We start from the raw sequence: 18,591 nt of genomic DNA, 5'->3' as shown, positions 1-18,591 counted from the left end.
CGTCGGGCTCATGACGCACCGTTATTTTTGGTTTACCTTCCTCGTGTCAGTCCTTTTGGGTACCCAGTGCAGGCGGAGAGATAGCGAACTCTTAAAGCCGAGAATGCTATACAGACATGCTCCTCGTGGATGGACAGGTAGATAGGGCGGTTAAGATTTCTTATTTTGTTACCATAACTAAGATCTTACCTCCCTCTGTAATGATTTAGACAGAGACTGAGAAATTTAGATGATAGATATGTATCTTGGTGTACCTCGCGCACTGTCTGGACTACCAACTCGAATAAAAAACACCATCTCAATCATCATCTTGACCGCGGACTAAACCCTGGGTATATATCACTCCGACACTCCAATTCCTGCAATTCCATCTCCTCCTCTTTGATTTGGAGCTTCACCGCCTCTTCACATTCTATTCCTTCCCTCAGCCGCCTCCCCAGCTAAGAACCCTCTCGTTACCGGATTCTCCACCAACAACCTCTCCGCCTCCTCATTATTATTACCAACTCCGCCGCCACCAGTTTCAGTAGTTGTTGATGTCCGTCCAGCAGACTTGACACCCCCAAACAAACACGTCCACAAATCATTCTGATCCACTGCCTCGCCCACCACCCCATCCGATCCTTTACCCATCAGTTTACTCAGATGCGCCTGTTGCATCTCCTGCGCGTTGGCCGCGTCAAGACTTATGTCTTCGAGTGTCTCGGACTCCTTTTCTTTGTCCTTTGCCTCCCCCCTTGTTTTCGTGTTTGTTGAAGAAGAAGAAGAAGAAGAAGAATCAGCAGTACCACCAACAGTAGCACGCCTCTCCATATGCTCCAACCGCCTCTTCACACTCAACTCATAGACATTCTGCTCCACCGTCCCGTCCACGATATACAACCACACCGTCGTCTCCTGCTTCTGACCAATCCTGTCAACTCTCGCAATAGCCTGCAACTCCAGCGCCGTGTTAAGCAGCGGTTCGCAGAGGAACACATGGCTGGCGTTGACCAGGTTCAGCCCACTCGCGTGGGCACGTGCGTGCAGCAAAAAGACTTCGATGGAGGGGTCTTCACGGAAGGAGGCGACGCTGGACACAGCACTGCGGTAGAATGAGGAGTAGCCGATGTGGTAGCGTTCAAAGGCCTGAGCTAACACGTAGAGGAAGTCCTGGTATTGCGAAAAGACAATGGACTTGGCGCCGGGGTCGGATTGGCGCAGCCAGAGGAGGTGGCGGATTAGGGTGTCGACTTTGGTGGTGTAGTGCGGGCCGTTTTCGAGGTCGATGTTTTGGATCTCGGCGAGTTTGGAGGGGTTGAATTCGGTGTATATGGATGTGTGCTTTTTGGACTTGGACGGTGACGTTGGTTGCTGGTCGCGAGGGGCTAGCTGCTTGTTGGAGTCGCGGGTGTTGTGGCCTTCCGAATGGACTTTGAGTTCTTGAGGTTTGTATGTGATGTTGTGCAGGTTAGAGCGATGAAGGGGTCGCTTGCACACCGGGCAGTTGTGGTGAGCTGTGAACCACATTGTGATGCACTCTTTGCAAAACTGGTGGCCGCAGACTGTCAAGACGCCGATGGAGAATGGTGACTGGCAGATGACACACATTCGCTCCTCGTCGGAGGAAGCATCGGCTTGTTTAAGATGAAGCACTGTAATAGGGTGTCAGTACATCATGTTACACCATAGAACATGAAATCACAGCACAAGTGTCTCGCAATAGGCGTAACTTACGGTAACGATGCTTCGACTCCGCTGTGGCCACTTTCGTCTTCAACCTTTCTTCCTCGTCGATAGCCCTCTGTAGGGCTTGTTCGTTCGTGGCCCCCGTGTACTCTTCTACCGAGTCTGAAACTTGTTGGAGTTGCCGGTAGAAATCAAGACGTGCGTTCAAGATGTCAGTGAAGTTCTCCACCTCTTGTTCCATGGCTGTCGCTGCTTTGCCTTGGTCCGTATGCTGAGCCTGGGTTGACTTTAACAATCTCTCTGCCAAAGCAAGCTCAAGCCTTGCTCTTTTGCTCCCACTCGCTTCCTGATGTCGCAAATCCGTCATCACGGCTCGAAGTTTCGAGATAATGCCTCTCAGGGATGTATGACCATCGCCTTCCTTGAACTTCGGCTTGACACTTTCGCGAAGGGCAAAGAGCTCGAGGATCCGCTTGGCCGATTCGGGCGGCTCGTGGCCTGCTTCCACTTCCATATCATCGCGTGCCATTTTAAGCACCACCCCAACTTCGTGTTCGACCAGGCCGTTTTGTTGCCCAGATATCACGGCTTGTCGGTCGGCGATAGCGGCCTTCAAAACCTGTACATATGCCAGAATCTCATCCTGAAGCTTTGTTGATTCCTCGTATTCTTGGCCTGTGGCTTCAACATCGGTATTGTCCTCATCCACCAACGGCTTGAGCAGAAGTTGGATGACATGCTCTCTCCATTCGTCGAGCTTGTCGGCCTGCCGGTCAAGGGCCTCGTATATACCCTCGAGAGCGATGATGATGTTACTACATTCGACGCCGCTTTCTTCGGGTATATCCACTGCGGGGATGACCGCAAAGTCTTGCTTCTGGCGACATTCATCGAGCTTGTCCATCAGCTTCCTCGCCTTGCCGTAACTCTAAACTGTCTGTTAGTACACGTCGCACAAAAGATAGGAATGTGAATGTACCTCTTGCAGGATTTCCTTCCTGATAGCCTTCGCAAGGTCGTAGCCTTCGGATTCCAGTTTGTCCAGCCGCTTGAACTCATCAGAGTCCGGAACAGTCAACTTGTCGTCCGTCTTGCTAGAGTAATATCCGTTTGCGCACAGAAACATGGCCATGTGCAGAACTTCAAGGGCGAATCTCAGTCGCCGACGGGCATCTTTGAGTCCAGCTGAGATGTCCTCGTCATCATCCGATTCGCTATCTTCCTTCGCACCTGACGGTACCACAGGGTCTTTCGCAAGCTCCGCTTCAAGCTGTTTCCGGCACTCCGCTACCATCTCTACACTTTTCGCGCGGACATCCTCCCAAATAGTTAGTGCATCCTGGACGCGGTCCATTCCAGCCAGAATTTGTCCTCTTTTGAGCTGCATGAGCAGGAGACTACGTTGATCACTCCTGATGGCACCATCACTCTGCTCTAGCATTGCATCAAGGACCTCGGCCACTGTTCGCATAGGGCGACCCGACCTTTTGCCTAAGGCCTTGCGGTTTCGATTTCCCACTTCAGGGTGAAGGGTCAATTGCCGCAGCTGATCGAGGGCAGTCCGCATGCCTTGTTGCGTGAAAGGGTCTTCGGGGTCCCAGTCTTCCTGAATTGGATTTCCCTCAACATCCAAGCCGCAGTTGTTGACGAGCTCTCTGAATACGGTCCGGTAATGTTGTTCCTCCACGGCGCTGAAGGGCATCGTGATCACATGTCGTTTCTGGGACGGAATCGATATTTCGCTTCTGACCATACTCTTCGTGTGCCGCATTGTGATGGAGCCGAACAGGCTCTTGAAGCGCGCCTTGTCGGACATTAAGGCTCCCCAGGCCTCTTTATCCGAGGCATACGGCTCAACTCGGAGGAAGTTCAGAAGGCCTCGTAGATCTGGATGCCATCCGTTAGCCATTGTCAAACCAAAGGCGACCTAGCCTTTCAGGTGGAATTTTCACCTTTCTGGATGTCGTCCTTCACCGGAGTGCCAGTGATTGCCCAAGCATGAACGCGGGGAATACGTCTTGCAAGTACGGCAGTGTTGCTGTTCCAGTTTTCCACCATCTGGGCCTCGTCAATGCAGACACGCCACCACCCAAGCTCGACAAGGGGAGATGTCTGGCGCTCGTATTGCTTTTTTCCGCGCATGGATCGTTCAGGATGATCGACGGCTGACCAGATCTCGGTCCGAAGAACTTCATAAGTGGTGATGACCACATCCTGCTGAGCCAATTGCGTGGACGAAAGGTCTACACCCTTCATCTTGGCCGCCTTTTTCAGCCCTGGATAGTAAACCACCTTCAAAGTCGGTGCATGGCGGTTCAATTCGGAAAGCCATTGATCGAGAAGAGGTAAAGGCGTTATTATCAGGGTCGCTCCTGTTGTTTGGAGCTCGCGGCCAAGAAAAGCGTCATATGCCACTGTTGGGCCTGGTGGGCGTTTGTGAAGCACCGTGAGAGCAATCACTTCGACGGTTTTTCCAAGACCTATCAAAAGTCAGTGATTCTGCTTTGAGCCCACAGCAATCAAATCCAGGGGCAAAAGTTACCCATTTCCTCGGCCAAAATACCACCTTTAACCATATCATTAGACGGGAGCTTCGTAATGTCCTTTACCACTATGCCAAATAACGGGCTGATATAAAACGTTTCGCCATCGAGCTTCTTAACCTGGTGGAAAAAGGCAGGGAGAAGAGACGAATCTCCGCTCTCGGAGGGTTGGACCAAAGGCTGGCCATCGGGTTGAGGAAGGCCACTCCATTCGACGCCTTCACGGTGTAGAAGCCACTTGACAGCCCTTCGCTGGAAGGGATAAAGGTCCGTCTCCAGACTGGGGATCCTTGCTGTCGCGAGATGTCCGTCAGAAATATTGGGCGTTGGAGTATGCGCTGCTTCGTAGAAATGCTGTGGAGTCCATGCGATGGTCTCCTGCGCTGACACGAGTAAATTCGGGTAATACGCCATCAGCACCTGAGTTTTCAGCCCCTGCTGAACCTTGGACTGGTACACATCTGTACTAGTGTTCCACATTAGTCTGAGAGTGACATCGATCTTGACAGATGCTCCTTCTTGACGGATGGCGATATCCACAGCTGTCCAAAGATAGCCCGGCGACCCAGGGTCAAATGATTGTGTCTTGGCAACACGGGCCATGAGAGCGAGTTTTGAAGAGATGGTCCTTGTCTTGAGGGCATAGCAGATATGGGCGTTCTTGTTCTTATTTGCGCGACTGCTGTTTTTGCTAGGAGCGAGATGCAAGTACCAGGCGCCACGTTCTGGATCACGGCGGTCGGGTTTGGCATTCACCACCCAAACGTCTACGTAGTCTCCTATGTTTTGCTTGTTGAGACTAAAATCTTTGGGAATAGCCGCAGTATCACGGACAGGAAGGGCGACTGTGTGCTCGTCGATACAAACGGCATCGCTAGGTTTGAACACGCCCCGCGAAAGTTTTGGGCGCTTAGCAGGTCGAACTTCAATGTCCTGTTCGGCATCAGTTGTGGAAACGGCGGGATCAAGTCCAACGGACCGAACATGGTCGACAAATGCGGCTACGTTTTCAGGGTTGGCTTCCCAGTCTGATCGGGGTTGTCGAGACTGCCCTTGGGACTTTTTCTTTGGAGGCATTTTGGCGACAAGTCAAAGAAAAATGATCTCGTCGTGATGAGGTTGACCAACGTTCGTCAACCAAAGCAAGTGGGTGGCAGTGGTCTGGAAATTCCACGGCATGGATGTGCTTCGTTTCTGTGATGAACAGCCCGATGCTGCCGGCATGCTCGAGGTTGGCGATGGAGGATGAACAGCTGTTGGACTGGGACGACGAAAAGGTGTTGATTCTGGTAGTAGGAACAGGGAAGAAGGGAAAAAGCAGGGCAGCCTAAATACCCAGGACGGGAGGGCCCGTGAATGGAAGCACAGTGAATGGGCGCCAAGAGGCACGGCCGTCCAACAGATCCAGATGACCAACCTGTGAGTTGGTGAACCTGAAGATGAAGGTGCATGAAGCAGGAAGAGATGAGTAAGAAGAGGAGTACCTAGAGGTAAGTAATAAGGAGGGAGACAGGAAATTGTTAAGGCAAGAAGAGCTCGGCTGCGCATGGAGGGACAGGCAACGCAGAACCTAAGGAATTACACGCGGGCGTACAAGCTGGAACAGTACCTAGGTACTATTCTAGAATAGTGTACGTAGTGTACTTGTAAGTTTATAGGGCTGCCCTGCTAATAAGGGTCTTGGCATGAACCCACCTAACCGTGCTGTGTACGCAGTAACATAGGTGATGCAGGGACGCCACTTTACCCCGTGGAAAAGAGCGCTTGTCATTGGCTCATAGACGGGCGGGAGCTACCTTGAACCCCACCGGCAGCTTCAGACGCTGGACGTCGGGCGCTCAGACCGGTCAGTGGTCCCGGCTCCAGATTTCGGGCGGGCGAAGCGGGCTGCGGAGGAAAACTTTCCCAAGCGACGGGAGTCCACCGAACCGACTGCCCGCGCGCGACCAGTCAGTCCCGGGGCCGGAATTTGTTAAGGAATCTCCATCCACAATATCTCCCCCCGTCTCTTTCCCCGGCTCCGTGATATGAGCGGACAACCTTGACCGATTGCTGGCGACACCTCTGCAATAGGTACGCACTTTTCCTCATCCCACTTCCCAATCACTGTGGTCTTCCCATGGCCTTTGCGACCTGCGACTTTGCCAGTTTATTATTTGTTTACTTGCCCACTAACACTTTAGACTTGACCCAGCACGGATGAAGTCCTTCCTCCGGATCCAGTCCACCCTTGGACTCCTCTTCCGGCCCTGCGCCGTCTCGGCCCCCGCCACTGCCCCTGGGCTCAACGCACACGCACGATGGGCGCATAAGACTGCCGCCCAGCTGCCCCTCATCCCCAAGCCGACCCCCTTCGTCCCCGACGTCCCTACCTTCCTGACCTTGATCGGTCGCGACCTCAAACAACATGCCGACAAGTTCCCCACGTGGGAGGCCCTCTTCACCCTCACTACCGACCAACTGAGAGAACTCGGCGTCGAGCCCCCAAGGGCAAGACGCTACCTGCTGCGATGGAGGCAACGATTCAGGGAGGGCAAGTTCGGCATCGGTGGCGACCTCAAGCACGTTGAAAACGGTGTCGCTTACCTGAAGATCCATGAGAAGGAAGCAAGCCCTACCAGAACTTCACGAAAGGTCGTCAACGTCCCCGCCAACCAGAACGTCGAGGAGGTTTCTGAAGGCGAACGTGTCAAGGTCAAGGGCTACAAGGTCAAGGGCGTTTCTACAATCGTTGGCCCCTATGCCTTGCCGGTCCAGAAGGGCGTCGCCAAGCTCGCCGTCACTGAGGGCATGTGGGAAGACAAGAGAGGACACAAGGTCGACGGTGGTGAGCGTAGACGCGCCGAGGTGCGCTTCAAGAGAGGTGTGGCGGAGCGCAAGGCCCTAAGGGAGAAGATGGGCTTCTACTAAACAAATCAATCGGGCTATGGTCATGGATGATTGGGTTGGTCGAGCTGCCGTCAGATTTGAACGTTTGCTCGGTTGGCCACAAGCTCTACTCCATTTGTAGCCATGTGTAAAATCTGTATATTAATGGGATTCGGCTTGCCATGTTCCGGGGTCCTGGGCTGTTCTCATCCCCTGGTGACCCATGTCTTGCGACCATCGTCGCTGTAAGAATGGCCAGATATTTATGTGCGGGGATGTTATGGACATGGTTGAAGAGGGCTAGAGCAGTCATGGAAATAGTCCATTGGACTTCCTTCTGTGTAGGTGACCTCTAATCCCATCTTCAAAGTCTTTTACTGACGGGGGTTTAGTACATTGGGGCTTTCCTGGAACAGTCCGGCCTCACTCCGATCCCAAACCATTGGCACTAGGATCCTTTGTCCCGGTTCGTTGTCAACCCAGTGCATCCGTTTGAACGAACAAGCCGTACTCTCCGGATGTAGCCTGTATGCTGTTATGCCCCTTATCTCCGTGATCAGATGCAAACGTTCATGGCTTTCTTCGGTGATAACAGCCAACAGGACCCCCCATTTTTCTTGGCCATTTACCTACTAGAATAGCTTCTCCTAACAACGTCCGCTTTACCACGCACGCCCTTTCACGTTGATGTCTTACCATCAAGTCTACCGTCAGCTTTTATGCGCCATACACCAATAATTTCTAGGCCAGCACCCCCCCTTTGTGATTTTCCGTTACCTGTCATTCCTCTATGGTCTGTTTCAAAGTTTGTCATATCAAACCGGAGTGGTACAACATAAACTGATATCTCAACAAACCACCATCGCTTGGTCAAAAGGCTCCTTCCCAAATCGCACTGCTAATGCTAGATGTATAGACCGCGAAATACCTCTCCTTCTGATATCGTCAAGAGATCCGGATCTCTGTCGCACTTTTCTGTTCAAGCAAGACGGAGCTGTTTTCATTGAGAAGGAGATACCGAGCCATTACTCGGAACTGATTTCACTCACAACCGGCCATTTCAACTCCTCGGTTTACCTCGTCCATTCAATCTCACCTCATCACAGTATCCAAGCCGGGCCCAGCATCATGCAATAATAACTCACCTGGGTGGAAAAAGGACAGCAAAGTTATTTTTGCTTTTTTTATATTCGATTAGAAAAGCAATAACAACATGAGAATGGCGGTCTTGCTCTTTCTTTTTCTTCTTAATTTCGGGGACTCACAAAAGGTTGTTGGTGTGCAATGCGGAGTGGATGTTGGACGGAAGGAATGCATCATACGACGGACTCAGACCATGTCGACGTTTCCAGATTGAGCCATTCCCCAATCAAATATGGACCCCGCCGACACAGATTCATGATCTCTTCGAGTACAACTTTTTTCTGCCTACACCTCGGACGAAAACTTCAACAGATCATTGAGCGCTTGCTGCGGCTATTCCTGGACATTGGCACTCAACAGGCTTGCCATGGATTTTGAGACGGTATCCTTGGCAATCCTGGCAATCATGGGACAACAAGCATCACCCTGAGGCGTTGTCGAGAACTCAAAATAGCTCTTGTTTCATCATCCAAAGCGCCCTCTCTGTGCTGTCCCCGGCAATATCGCCAATGATGGCATTGAGGTCCGATATCATGAACCGGCTTCTCCCTCTCCACCGCTGGTCCTGCCTGCACAACCAGTACGATATGGGAGGTTGATGGTGTCACACAGGGGACTAAATCCAGGAGCTTCTGGTCTGGTTACACAGACACTACCAAGCTTCATTGGCAGCTGTGCCGCAGCTGAAATCGAGACACGCTCGACGCAGCGACGTTCCTTGCCGAATCAAGAGCGAAAAAGTCCATCAGACGCCTTCTTTCACGTAACATACAGAAAAAGCTACTCTCTAGAACACCATGGCAATCTCCCAAGATGCCGAAAATTCGGCCACAACCTACTAGTGAGGTGAAGCTCGAAATCTCTCAAGTCGATGCCATCTCGATTGGTGATGGCGGGGTTGGCGATGACGGTGGCGGCGCCGTTTAAGCTTAAACCTGTGAAGGTTACAGCCGTACCACATCGGGGGAAAGTCCGAACGGTGCCTGCCATCCCATCAAAACAGCTACGTAATAAAAAGTCAGATATAGGTAACTCGATTCGTATTGGGCTTGGCTTGCAGCTAACATCCCATTTCTTTACAGATTTCTATGACTGTCACTCACGCCACGTTCCTAGTGAATGAGTATCCGTCCGCACAGATGGACAGAATTGGAAAGGAAGTGCGCCCCCTTCGGGAAATATGGAGGGCATAGCTTGGCGGAATTTTTTTTCTCTCAAAATTTTCAATTTGCTTTTCTTTAGAAAAGAAAGAGGAGAAAATCCCTGGCTACACTCGCGATGTGCCCAACGGACTACACAGGACTCATGGCCCACAGTTCTGAAGTGCATTCCGTTCGAAGAGGGCGTCTACCATAGACTTAACAGAGACGATACAGAGAGCACTATCCTCCACTTGAAGCCAAGTACTGGATACATCACCCCCACAATTGGTACTACTACCTCATCACACGGCACCCCTGCGTCTCTCTTTTGCTCTGGATCTCGCTTACCCTATTTGGTAACGAGAGGGCCGCTTCACACCACACACTCTTCAGCGCTATTTGGATCCCTGACGGCCACTCTCCTCAAAGCCAAAAACAAGGGCCGAACAACGTTACACACCAAATCCATTGCTGAGTCCAAAGAGTCCTTTTGTCGAAGTTCTGAGCTTCATATCTCGGTTGTTTTTTGTAAACCAAACCCTTGGTCACCGTTGAAGTCTCAGCGCCAACTCCTCCTCTGACCCCCGATCTTCAGTCATGGCAAACTATAATGCTTGGCCGTCAACTTAGTTGCATGACGCGGTGACTATACCCCAATATGGCTATAGTAAATCGCATAGATTGCGGCTGAACTGCATACGCCCTTTGTAAGTTGCATTCTACGTGGAGAGAGAAGACACCGAAAGAGTCAGAAAGGTCACAAACCCACTCAATCATCCTTGATACAACTCTTGCCCAGGGGAATCCCGGTGCTATGGAGGAGCCCTGGTAATGTTGCATACTTTTTCCTCTCAACAGACGGAGACTTACATACACATGCCTTGGGGTCCGCTATTAGTAAATAGCGTTCTACTATGCGCCCCGGCCATTTCCCTTTTCTCCCCCAGTGTTTCCAAGAGGTTATCACCGTGGAAGGTCTATATTCATAGTACAACACAGTTTGGGGAAGCAAGAAGCATGGTTAAGTACTGTGATGACTTTTATATCCGATCATTCACCTTTACTGGGGCAAGCTTAAGTACAGTAGTGTAGTGCCTACGGCTCGGCACGTCTTCCATGTCCTTCCTCCTCACACACACACACGCCAGCGGCGGTACTTCAAATCCTTACCGCCTACCTAGCTCTACAGGGCTCTTCAGATAACTTTGTCTCGTCACATGGCTTGTACTGCATTACCTAGCTCGTCTACGGTAGATCTTGCCTGCATTGTGAAGCGTCAACGCAGGTATGAGCCGATGCTTTTTTGACAGACCAGGGATGTCATCAGGCAGAGGGGTCCTACCTTTGAACTAGACCCTAGGGGACACGGGAAAGTTGGGTACCGGATAGGAATGCAGGTCCAAGATTCCTTACCGAAAGCCAATCATGAAATGTTCCCTAAGTCGGCGAGGGTTTCAACAGACCAAATGGTTCTACTTCTGGGAAGTTGATGGGAATACTACCATGCTACCTCGACCACTCCACGTCGTTTCTAGCCAGACGTGTACGAGAACGAAGGCTTGCTAAAACGACATCAACGCCCCTCATTCAGTGGAGAATAACCTGCCTTGCGATTTCTTGTGACTATCGCTTCCTCTTTACGAACTGACCAACAAACCAAACGCCAAGGCATCACTTGTTCCTACAGCTGATGTTGATTATTGGGCGCTGCCCGACTTATTTTTACATCTTCCTCCTTGTGAGATTGCGTCACAGGACCTAGCCTGTCAGCCTTACCAGCTTCTCTCTCGAGACCTACCCCTTGATCCTCAAAGTCTTCACCTCATCGGTGAATAAGCTTGAAAGACTTTCGACGTATACGAGTGGCGGACCTATATTAGGTATTTTTAAACATACAGACTGGAGTCATCACAAGCATTATTCTACCTACAAACGACATACAGTACGAAAACGAGAACCTCTACCTCATTGAACGCCAAGGCTTCTTTTTTAGGACATATCTTGAAGAAGGGCTCGGACAAAATGTCTACCAATCTCTGCGTTTCCGCCAGAGACCTTGGAGCACTAGGTACCTGGCGTGAAGAAGAACCGTTACAGTTACATATTCCTCGTCGTCCTTCCACTGCATTATCGGCGTTTCCGTCAAGTACGAGTACAACAAGATTGGCGGCTTCTTCGACTGCCCTGGATTATAGCGAACACTTAAAGGGCGGCCCAGAAGTTCTCCCTCAGAGTGTTTCGGGTGTTGTCGCTGGAAAGGAACAACGGTTTGACGTTCAACCACGTGTGACTAAGTCAGCATATTTTCGACGACGGTCACTACCCAGAGCAATCAAGCAAGGAAACAAGGGAAAAGGGCTGAGGAAGACGGTCGCAAAGGGTTTGGAGTGTAAGTACTTTTTACGTTCAATCCAACATTGCAAAATTCATTCTCAATTGGTAATTTCTTTTTTTCTTTTTTGATTTTCGTTCTTTTCCCCTCTTTTTTGTTTAAAGCTGCTGTTTTCTCTCCCTACGACGGAAAAGAATCTCATACCAAGTTTTCACAGGCTATGGCTCTCAGACTACAATCGAGGTAGATGAAGAACATAGACAACCGAATCAACCTGACTATACTAAGGTTGAAGATGAAGATTCATCCTCCATCGTCTGTGCCATAGACATACGACTAAATGACGATACCAGTTCCGGCAACATTGAACAGAGCAGCCGAATCGAAGAGTCACCAGCGAGCAACCCGTCCACTTCACCTACTTCTTCACCACCGGCTGATCCTCTCTCACCCATAAACAACGACAACATGACCTCCTCTTCCTCCCATAGCCGCCCCACGTCCAAGTCCACCGCCTCCAAACATCCTGCCTCGTCCTCCTCTCCCACACCAAGATCTCCCATCCCATCGTTGAAATCCTCCACCACCAAAATCTCAATACCAACCATACCCCCCTCAGACAAACATGAAGATGAAGACAATAATGATCAAGAAAAAGACCAAATCGACAAAGACGACTGGCACCAAATCCACGAACCCGAACAACGTCGACGTATCCAAAACCGCATCGCCCAGCGCAAGTTCCGCGCAAAAGCTCGCTCGCTGAAAGACCAAGCGGCAAGGGACGCGCAAAATAGGCGGTATGCCGGGTGTGCGTATACGTGTCCGGAAGTGGGAGATTTACCTGTTGAGTGTGACATCAGGGAGGAGGAGGAGGGCGAGGGGTACGACTTTGAGGGTGAGGGTGGTGGTTGTGAAGATGGGCAAGAGGGGAGGATAGGAGGAGAGAGGGTCCTCTCGGGTTTACCGTGGGGTGGACTGAGCATGAGGTTTGTGGTCGGTCGAGGACACGGGTATTATCATTACCAACAAACATCAAAGGGATCTGGATCAGGATCAAGGTCTGGGTCTGGGTCTGGGTCTGGGTCTGGACCGTCTGGGACGGGTACGGGGACAGGAACGGTGACGTCGCTACTATCCCCTACGATCACGGGTTTGGGTACGCCTACACCTGTGCCTATAGGGACTAGCGATGGTGATGCCTGGCCTGCTTTGCAGCAGCAGCAGCAGCAGCAACAACAACAGCAACGATATCAGCAACAGCAACGATATCAGCAACAGCACCCACGATCGGCTACATATTACGGACAGCACGCGAGTGGGAGTAGTGCAGGGTCGCCTTTGTCATCATACGGGATGATGATGTCTATGGGTATGGGCTTTATGGGCAGTGGTGATATGGATATGGATGTGGATTATGCTATGGCGGCGGTACCTCCGGAAAGCGGAAGTGGAAGTGGAAGTGGTGGTCACGGAAGTTCCCTGGGGGTTGGTGATGGTATGGATATGACGTATTATGATTCATCGCCGTATTATTACGGCTATGGAAGTGGTGGTGGTGGTAGTGGTGGAGGTGACACGGCGAGCCGCAGTGGAGGCAGTGTCTAGGGACTGGACTCTGAGTCTGTGGCTGGATGACAAGGCTGTAGGAATTCTCTTCTCTATCCTGTGTGTTGTGTTTTTGATGATGGTTGGTCAGGATACGGGGTTTCTCATGACTGATTTCACTTCTTCTTCTCGTACACAGTATAGTGTATACCCTTTAGCGATTCTTGTTATACCCAAATATGATCAACAATGTAGATCTGTAGACTTCACAGGTTCCCCCCCGACGGTTTCTGTTCTGCCTGCCCGAGGGTTGGTTAGTCCCCGCCTATAGTGTCGAAGCTTGCAGTCCATGCTTCATTACCACATTGGCCTCTGGTAGCCTACCAAGTACACTACATCCAACATCTTATTCTTCTAGAAGGCTTGGAAAGCTTCCATGACACGGGAACACGGATCGGAGAGGACACACAACATGTTTTTGCGTATGTATTACGCTGTAGGGACCTGCATTATAGCCGAGTTGGTAGCGAATCCTTGTACAGTAGATGACCTTGATAGTACAGACCTGAAAAACGATCAAGGTAAGGCGAGGCGAGTTGAAGCAAGGGGAACATCCCGCGAGTACTTACTTTATCAGCGGGTTGGGTAAACTGCTGTGCCGTTTTGTATTCTTGCATGCGTCTTCTACGCATCTTCTTTGCATCCCGTATATTAATGAGCTGTAGGGCTGCGCAGGAATGGTGAGGGTATCCGGAAGCGAATCAATTAGTTTTGGTAACTTGGATGAGGTTGGACACCTCCTTTCTCTCTCCCCCCATTGAGTGATGCCTGTAGATCAGTTTTCTTCACCTAATTCTTGGCTTCGCCGTCCGCTGCCCATCCCCGCTCTCACCCCGAACCGCCACCGCATTTGTGTTTGTTAAAAGTTGCTTGCAGCATGCATGAAGCTGCCTGGGTTGGTGGAACCCAAGACGAGCAGGGTGACACATGTCCTGCGTGCCTAGACAACAGACATCACGGTGTGACTAAATCGGTAACAGCGGACTGTACGGGCATCTTGCTTCCGACGAGGTCGTGATGTGACGGTCGAGCGGGAGGATCAATAAGACAGAAGTGAACAACCGCCCGGAGTGATCTCTCATGACTTTGTCAGGAGCGACTACAGGCACGCCGTTGCATGATCATTGATTTCTTTTTAAACCTCAAAGAAGTCTCATTGACCGAAGGCTGGGAGACGCGCTCCAAGCTCGTCCAGCTACCGTGTCCATTATCAAACGTGGGTGTTCTGGACTTGTCGTTTTCAAGGGACTATTTCCTATGTCAAAAGTACATCGACATTCGTCATGTTCCTTGGTATGGTGGATGGAACGTTGCGGCAAGCGGCGAAGGCTCGAGGTTCGGTACGAGGTTGAATTTCTCGGCGGGGTTGGCTCGTGGTGCAGTCATGATTCGTGTGGCTTGAGAGAATTGAGACAGGTTGCTGTGATATGTCTATCTCTAGTAATGAATGAGGCTATTCTGAGATCTACCACAGTGCCAACATTCACGCCACGCAAAGAATGCCCATCTGAGAATAGATATCGTGGTTATGTATGGACGGCCTCATAGGGCTGCAGCGCGTGGAATGAAGTATGGCGTCGGTAGTGATGGGAGGACAGATGTCATTCGTAAGCCTTTTATTTTTTTATATCTTCATTCCGCTGCTCCTAAAAAAATGATGAAATTAGGAATCGAGTTGTCGTGGAAGGGAAGAAAAGACGGAATGAGAGCTGGAGGTGGACCTTCGCTTGAAGTCGCACAAAAGGTGGGGGAGCGGGGATAACCCGCATTTAGCCCCGCAAGTTGCTGAGGAGACGGGACCCACCTGGACTTGGGCTGTTGGAGTCGCTGTGGGGTCTCGTTTGGGGGGTTAAGGGCCGGGGCCTCTTCAAGGGGTCCTGGTTTACACCCCCTGCAGATTACTTAGCGCAGCTTCATCGTCATGGAACGTGTTCAGAAAATAGCAGGAAACGAGCACCATTACAACTTCCGACCCTCCCCCATCATCGAGACCATCTCGCTGTACTCACTGGAACTGGACGCTGATTCGACAGAACTGAAATCAATCTGCCGCCAGTTCCTCAGTTTTTCACCAAACACAAACCTGCCTGGCGTCGAAAAGTACTACCGATGCTCATCAGGAGAAGCTAGAAACAGCTACACCGAACAGCTATCCCAAAGCTCAAGGTACCGTACCCCCCTACCTTGGGACCACCTCCATCTTGGGAACAACATCAAGCCATGGCGCCACCACCACCCCGGCAACCGCGCCAATTGAGCTTGGTGCTCACCCTCTTCCTCCTCTGTTTCAATGCCCTCTTCGGCCAAGCCGCCGCCCAGGAGGACGAGGCCATCCTCAACAGCGAGATTGCTCGACTCAACAACCAGAGCTTGCTATGGGGTCCCTATCGCCCCAACCTCTACTTTGGCGTCCGCCCCCGCATCCCCAAGGCCTTGATGACGGGTCTCATGTGGGGCAAGGTTGAGACATACACCGACTATCAGACCTCTCTCCGGTACACATGCGAGCAGAATGAGGGCATGAAGGGTTATGGCTGGGACGAGTACGACACTAGAAGGGGCGGTGTTCAGTCCATCCACGACACCGAGAACGGCATCGACATCACCACCTCTTTCGTCAAGGTCCCCGGCGGCGCGACCGGCGGTAGCTGGGCTGCCAGAGTCAAGGGTCGGCTCCAAGAGGGTGTACCCTCGGACCGCAAGACTGCTGTCATCCTCTACGTAACACAGGAGGGACTTGGCACCCTTGAGGCGGCCAAGGGAGATGATGAGAATGGCTATGAGGGCGATGTCACCCTCAACGGCAACTCTGCCGCCCTCGGAGACTACAAGCTGGTCCTCACCAAGGGCAAGGGCAAGCACCCCAAGAGCGACCATAAGGTCACCGAAGTGCGTGGTGATGCCCACACTGTGGTTCAGTCCTTGACCTATCAGGAAGAGTTCCTTTGGCAGGCCAAGGGCATCGTCTTCAAGCAGCTCAAGGAAAGTGTCGACGCTTTCGTCGAAAAGTACTTTGATAAGGAAGACCCCCCACCGGCCTGGCAGGTATTCCAGCTCGAGAATCGCCCTGGAGCTGGAAATGTTCACATTATTCAGAGGGTGTTTGAGGGTGACTTCGAGTTCGATATCTTGTTCTCCAGTGCCTCGGCTGGCAAGGAGCTCTCAAGTGCCGATCTGACCAGGGAGATCCAGGAGGCTACTGAATCGTTTGGTGAACGCTTCTCGAGCGTGTTTGCCATCAAGGCTCCTTTTACCGCTGAAAAGTACGAGAAGTTTGGCAGGAGCATGTTCTCCAATCTCATTGGTGGTATTGGTTATTTCTTTGGAGAGTCCGTGGTTGACCGTTCGTATGCACCCGAGTATGAGGAGGATCACGAGGGTTTCTGGGAAGAGGCTGCTGCGGCCAGAGCTCGCAACAAGCCCACGCTTGAGGGCCCTTATGAGCTCTTCACCAGCGTCCCGTCCCGACCCTTCTTCCCCAGAGGCTTCTTGTGGGATGAGGGCTTCCACCTGATTCCCATTGCAGACTGGGACATTGATCTTGCCATGGAGATTGTGAAGAGCTGGTACAACCTCATGGACGAGGATGGCTGGATCGCTCGTGAGCAGATCCTGGGCGCAGAAGCCAGGAGCAAGGTTCCCGAGGAGTTCCAGACCCAGTACCCCCACTATGCCAACCCTCCTACGCTGTTCTTCATTGTCGATACCTTTGTCAACAGGCTGCGCAACGCTAATGGCACCATGCCTGCTGTCAAAGAACACCTCTCCCAAGGCGTCTCTCTTTCCAGTGCGTCTATCGACAACGTTGAGGTAGGACTCGAGTATCTCCGCCGCCTCTACCCGCTTCTTCGCCGCCAGTTCTACTGGTTCAAGAAGACACAGTACGGTGACATCAAGTCCTACGATCGCGACGCCTATTCCTCCCGTGAGGCTTATAGGTGGCGCGGCCGCACCCTCACGCACTGCTTGACCAGTGGCTTGGATGACTACCCTCGCCCTCAGCCACCTCACCCTGGTGAGCTCCATGTTGACCTCATGTCGTGGGTTGGCCTAATGGCTAAGTCGCTGACCAACGTCGCCGAAGTCATTGCGCCCGAGGAGGTTGAGGATTACACAAAGGTTCTCGACGGAATCGAGCACAATCTTGATGACCTGCACTGGTCTGAGAAGGACGGCTGCTACTGCGATGCCACCATTGATGAGTTTGAGGAGCACCGACTCGTGTGCCACAAGGGATACATCTCCCTCTCCCCATTCCTGACTGATCTGTTGAAGCCCGATAGCCCGAAGCTCGGCAAGATTCTGGCCCTTATTGGTGATGAGGAGGAGCTGTGGAGCCCTTATGGCATTCGTAGCCTGAGCAAAAAGGATGAGAACTACGGCACTGCCGAGAATTACTGGAGAAGTCCCATCTGGATCAACATCAACTACCTTATCATCACCCAGCTTCACGTAAGTCAACTGTTCCTAAACCATTGGGCTAAAGCGGCATGCTAACTCCCACTAGAACCTTGCAACCCAAGAAGGGCCCTACCAAGAGACGGCCCGCGACCTGTATCAGAGATTGCGCAAGAACGTTGTCGAAACCATCTACAACAGCTGGGAGGAAACTGGCTTTGCGTGGGAACAGTACAACCCGGAAACGGGCAAGGGTCAGCGTACACAGCACTTCACCGGCTGGACCAGTTTGGTGGTCAAAATCCTAGCCATGGATGACCTGCCCGAGGCTGCCCCAGTGGCCCCGGTTGAATCACAGTACGTCAAAGACGAGCTATGATGAGATTGAGCTGTCGTCTAATCAAGCTACATCGCTAGAAACGACATACCGGAGTTGTAAATAGGGGCGATGACAAGGTCTGACATGACTTTAAGAAAAATCATTGTAACGATGAATATGACCGCTTAACTACGTGCCACTGTCGGTTGTTCTTTGTTTGGATTCAACCACCTAGCTATTGTCTTGTTAAGGCTTGTGCGTATGTAGTCAGGGGGTGGCGCAGTTTGATCTTTGCTACATTCAACCCTAACCCGGGACCCTTACTCTGCTGTAAAAGGGTGCTATATTTGGCCCAATGTAGCTCTTTGCTCCGGAGCCCCGCGAGGCAACCCCTGACTCTGAAGTTACAGTTACGTGATAAGTGGAAGCCCAGGTCCGGGCATCAACATGGACCTTTTGTCGTATCCAACCTGCCCTGGACTGCTGCTTTCCATTCCGCCTTTCTGTCTACGTACAACTACGGAGCTGGCATGCTATTCAATGCTGCCCAATCGACTGATCACGAATCCT

General features: G+C 51.6%; 4 protein-coding genes across 4 annotated transcripts; 3 read left to right on the top strand and 1 right to left on the bottom strand.

The window, feature by feature from the left end:
• Positions 1–405: 405 nt before the first annotated feature.
• Positions 406–5,288, bottom strand: NEUTE1DRAFT_77160 (uncharacterized protein; the record flags this gene model as incomplete). Its single annotated transcript, XM_009850066.1, has 5 exons — positions 406–1,634; positions 1,717–2,596; positions 2,648–3,555; positions 3,621–4,148; positions 4,232–5,288. 5 exons carry the CDS (start codon positions 5,286–5,288, stop codon positions 406–408), a joined length of 4,602 nt encoding a protein of 1,533 aa, XP_009848368.1.
• Positions 5,289–6,250: 962 nt separating this feature from the next.
• On the top strand, positions 6,251–7,531 carry NEUTE1DRAFT_120283 (uncharacterized protein; the record flags this gene model as incomplete). Its single annotated transcript, XM_009850065.1, has 3 exons — positions 6,251–6,284; positions 6,406–7,420; positions 7,472–7,531. One exon carries the CDS (start codon positions 6,411–6,413, stop codon positions 7,119–7,121), a length of 711 nt encoding a protein of 236 aa, XP_009848367.1.
• A 3,855-nt stretch (positions 7,532–11,386) lies between these two features.
• Positions 11,387–13,506, top strand: NEUTE1DRAFT_127928 (uncharacterized protein; the record flags this gene model as incomplete). The annotated part of the gene is made up of 2 exons (XM_009850064.1): positions 11,387–11,753; positions 11,914–13,506. The coding sequence occupies 2 exons, from the start codon at positions 11,387–11,389 to the stop codon at positions 13,302–13,304; spliced, it is 1,758 nt and encodes a 585-aa protein (XP_009848366.1).
• Positions 13,507–15,524: 2,018 nt separating this feature from the next.
• NEUTE1DRAFT_35029 (uncharacterized protein) lies at positions 15,525–18,081 on the top strand (the record flags this gene model as incomplete). The annotated part of the gene is made up of 2 exons (XM_009848782.1): positions 15,525–17,756; positions 17,812–18,081. The coding sequence occupies 2 exons, from the start codon at positions 15,525–15,527 to the stop codon at positions 18,079–18,081; spliced, it is 2,502 nt and encodes an 833-aa protein (XP_009847084.1).
• Positions 18,082–18,591: the final 510 nt, after the last annotated feature.

Source organism: Neurospora tetrasperma (assembly GCF_000213175.1).
Source record: "Neurospora tetrasperma FGSC 2508 unplaced genomic scaffold NEUTE1scaffold_1, whole genome shotgun sequence".
NCBI lineage: Eukaryota > Fungi > Ascomycota > Sordariomycetes > Sordariales > Sordariaceae > Neurospora > Neurospora tetrasperma.
This window is presented reverse-complemented; position numbering and strand designations above follow the sequence as displayed.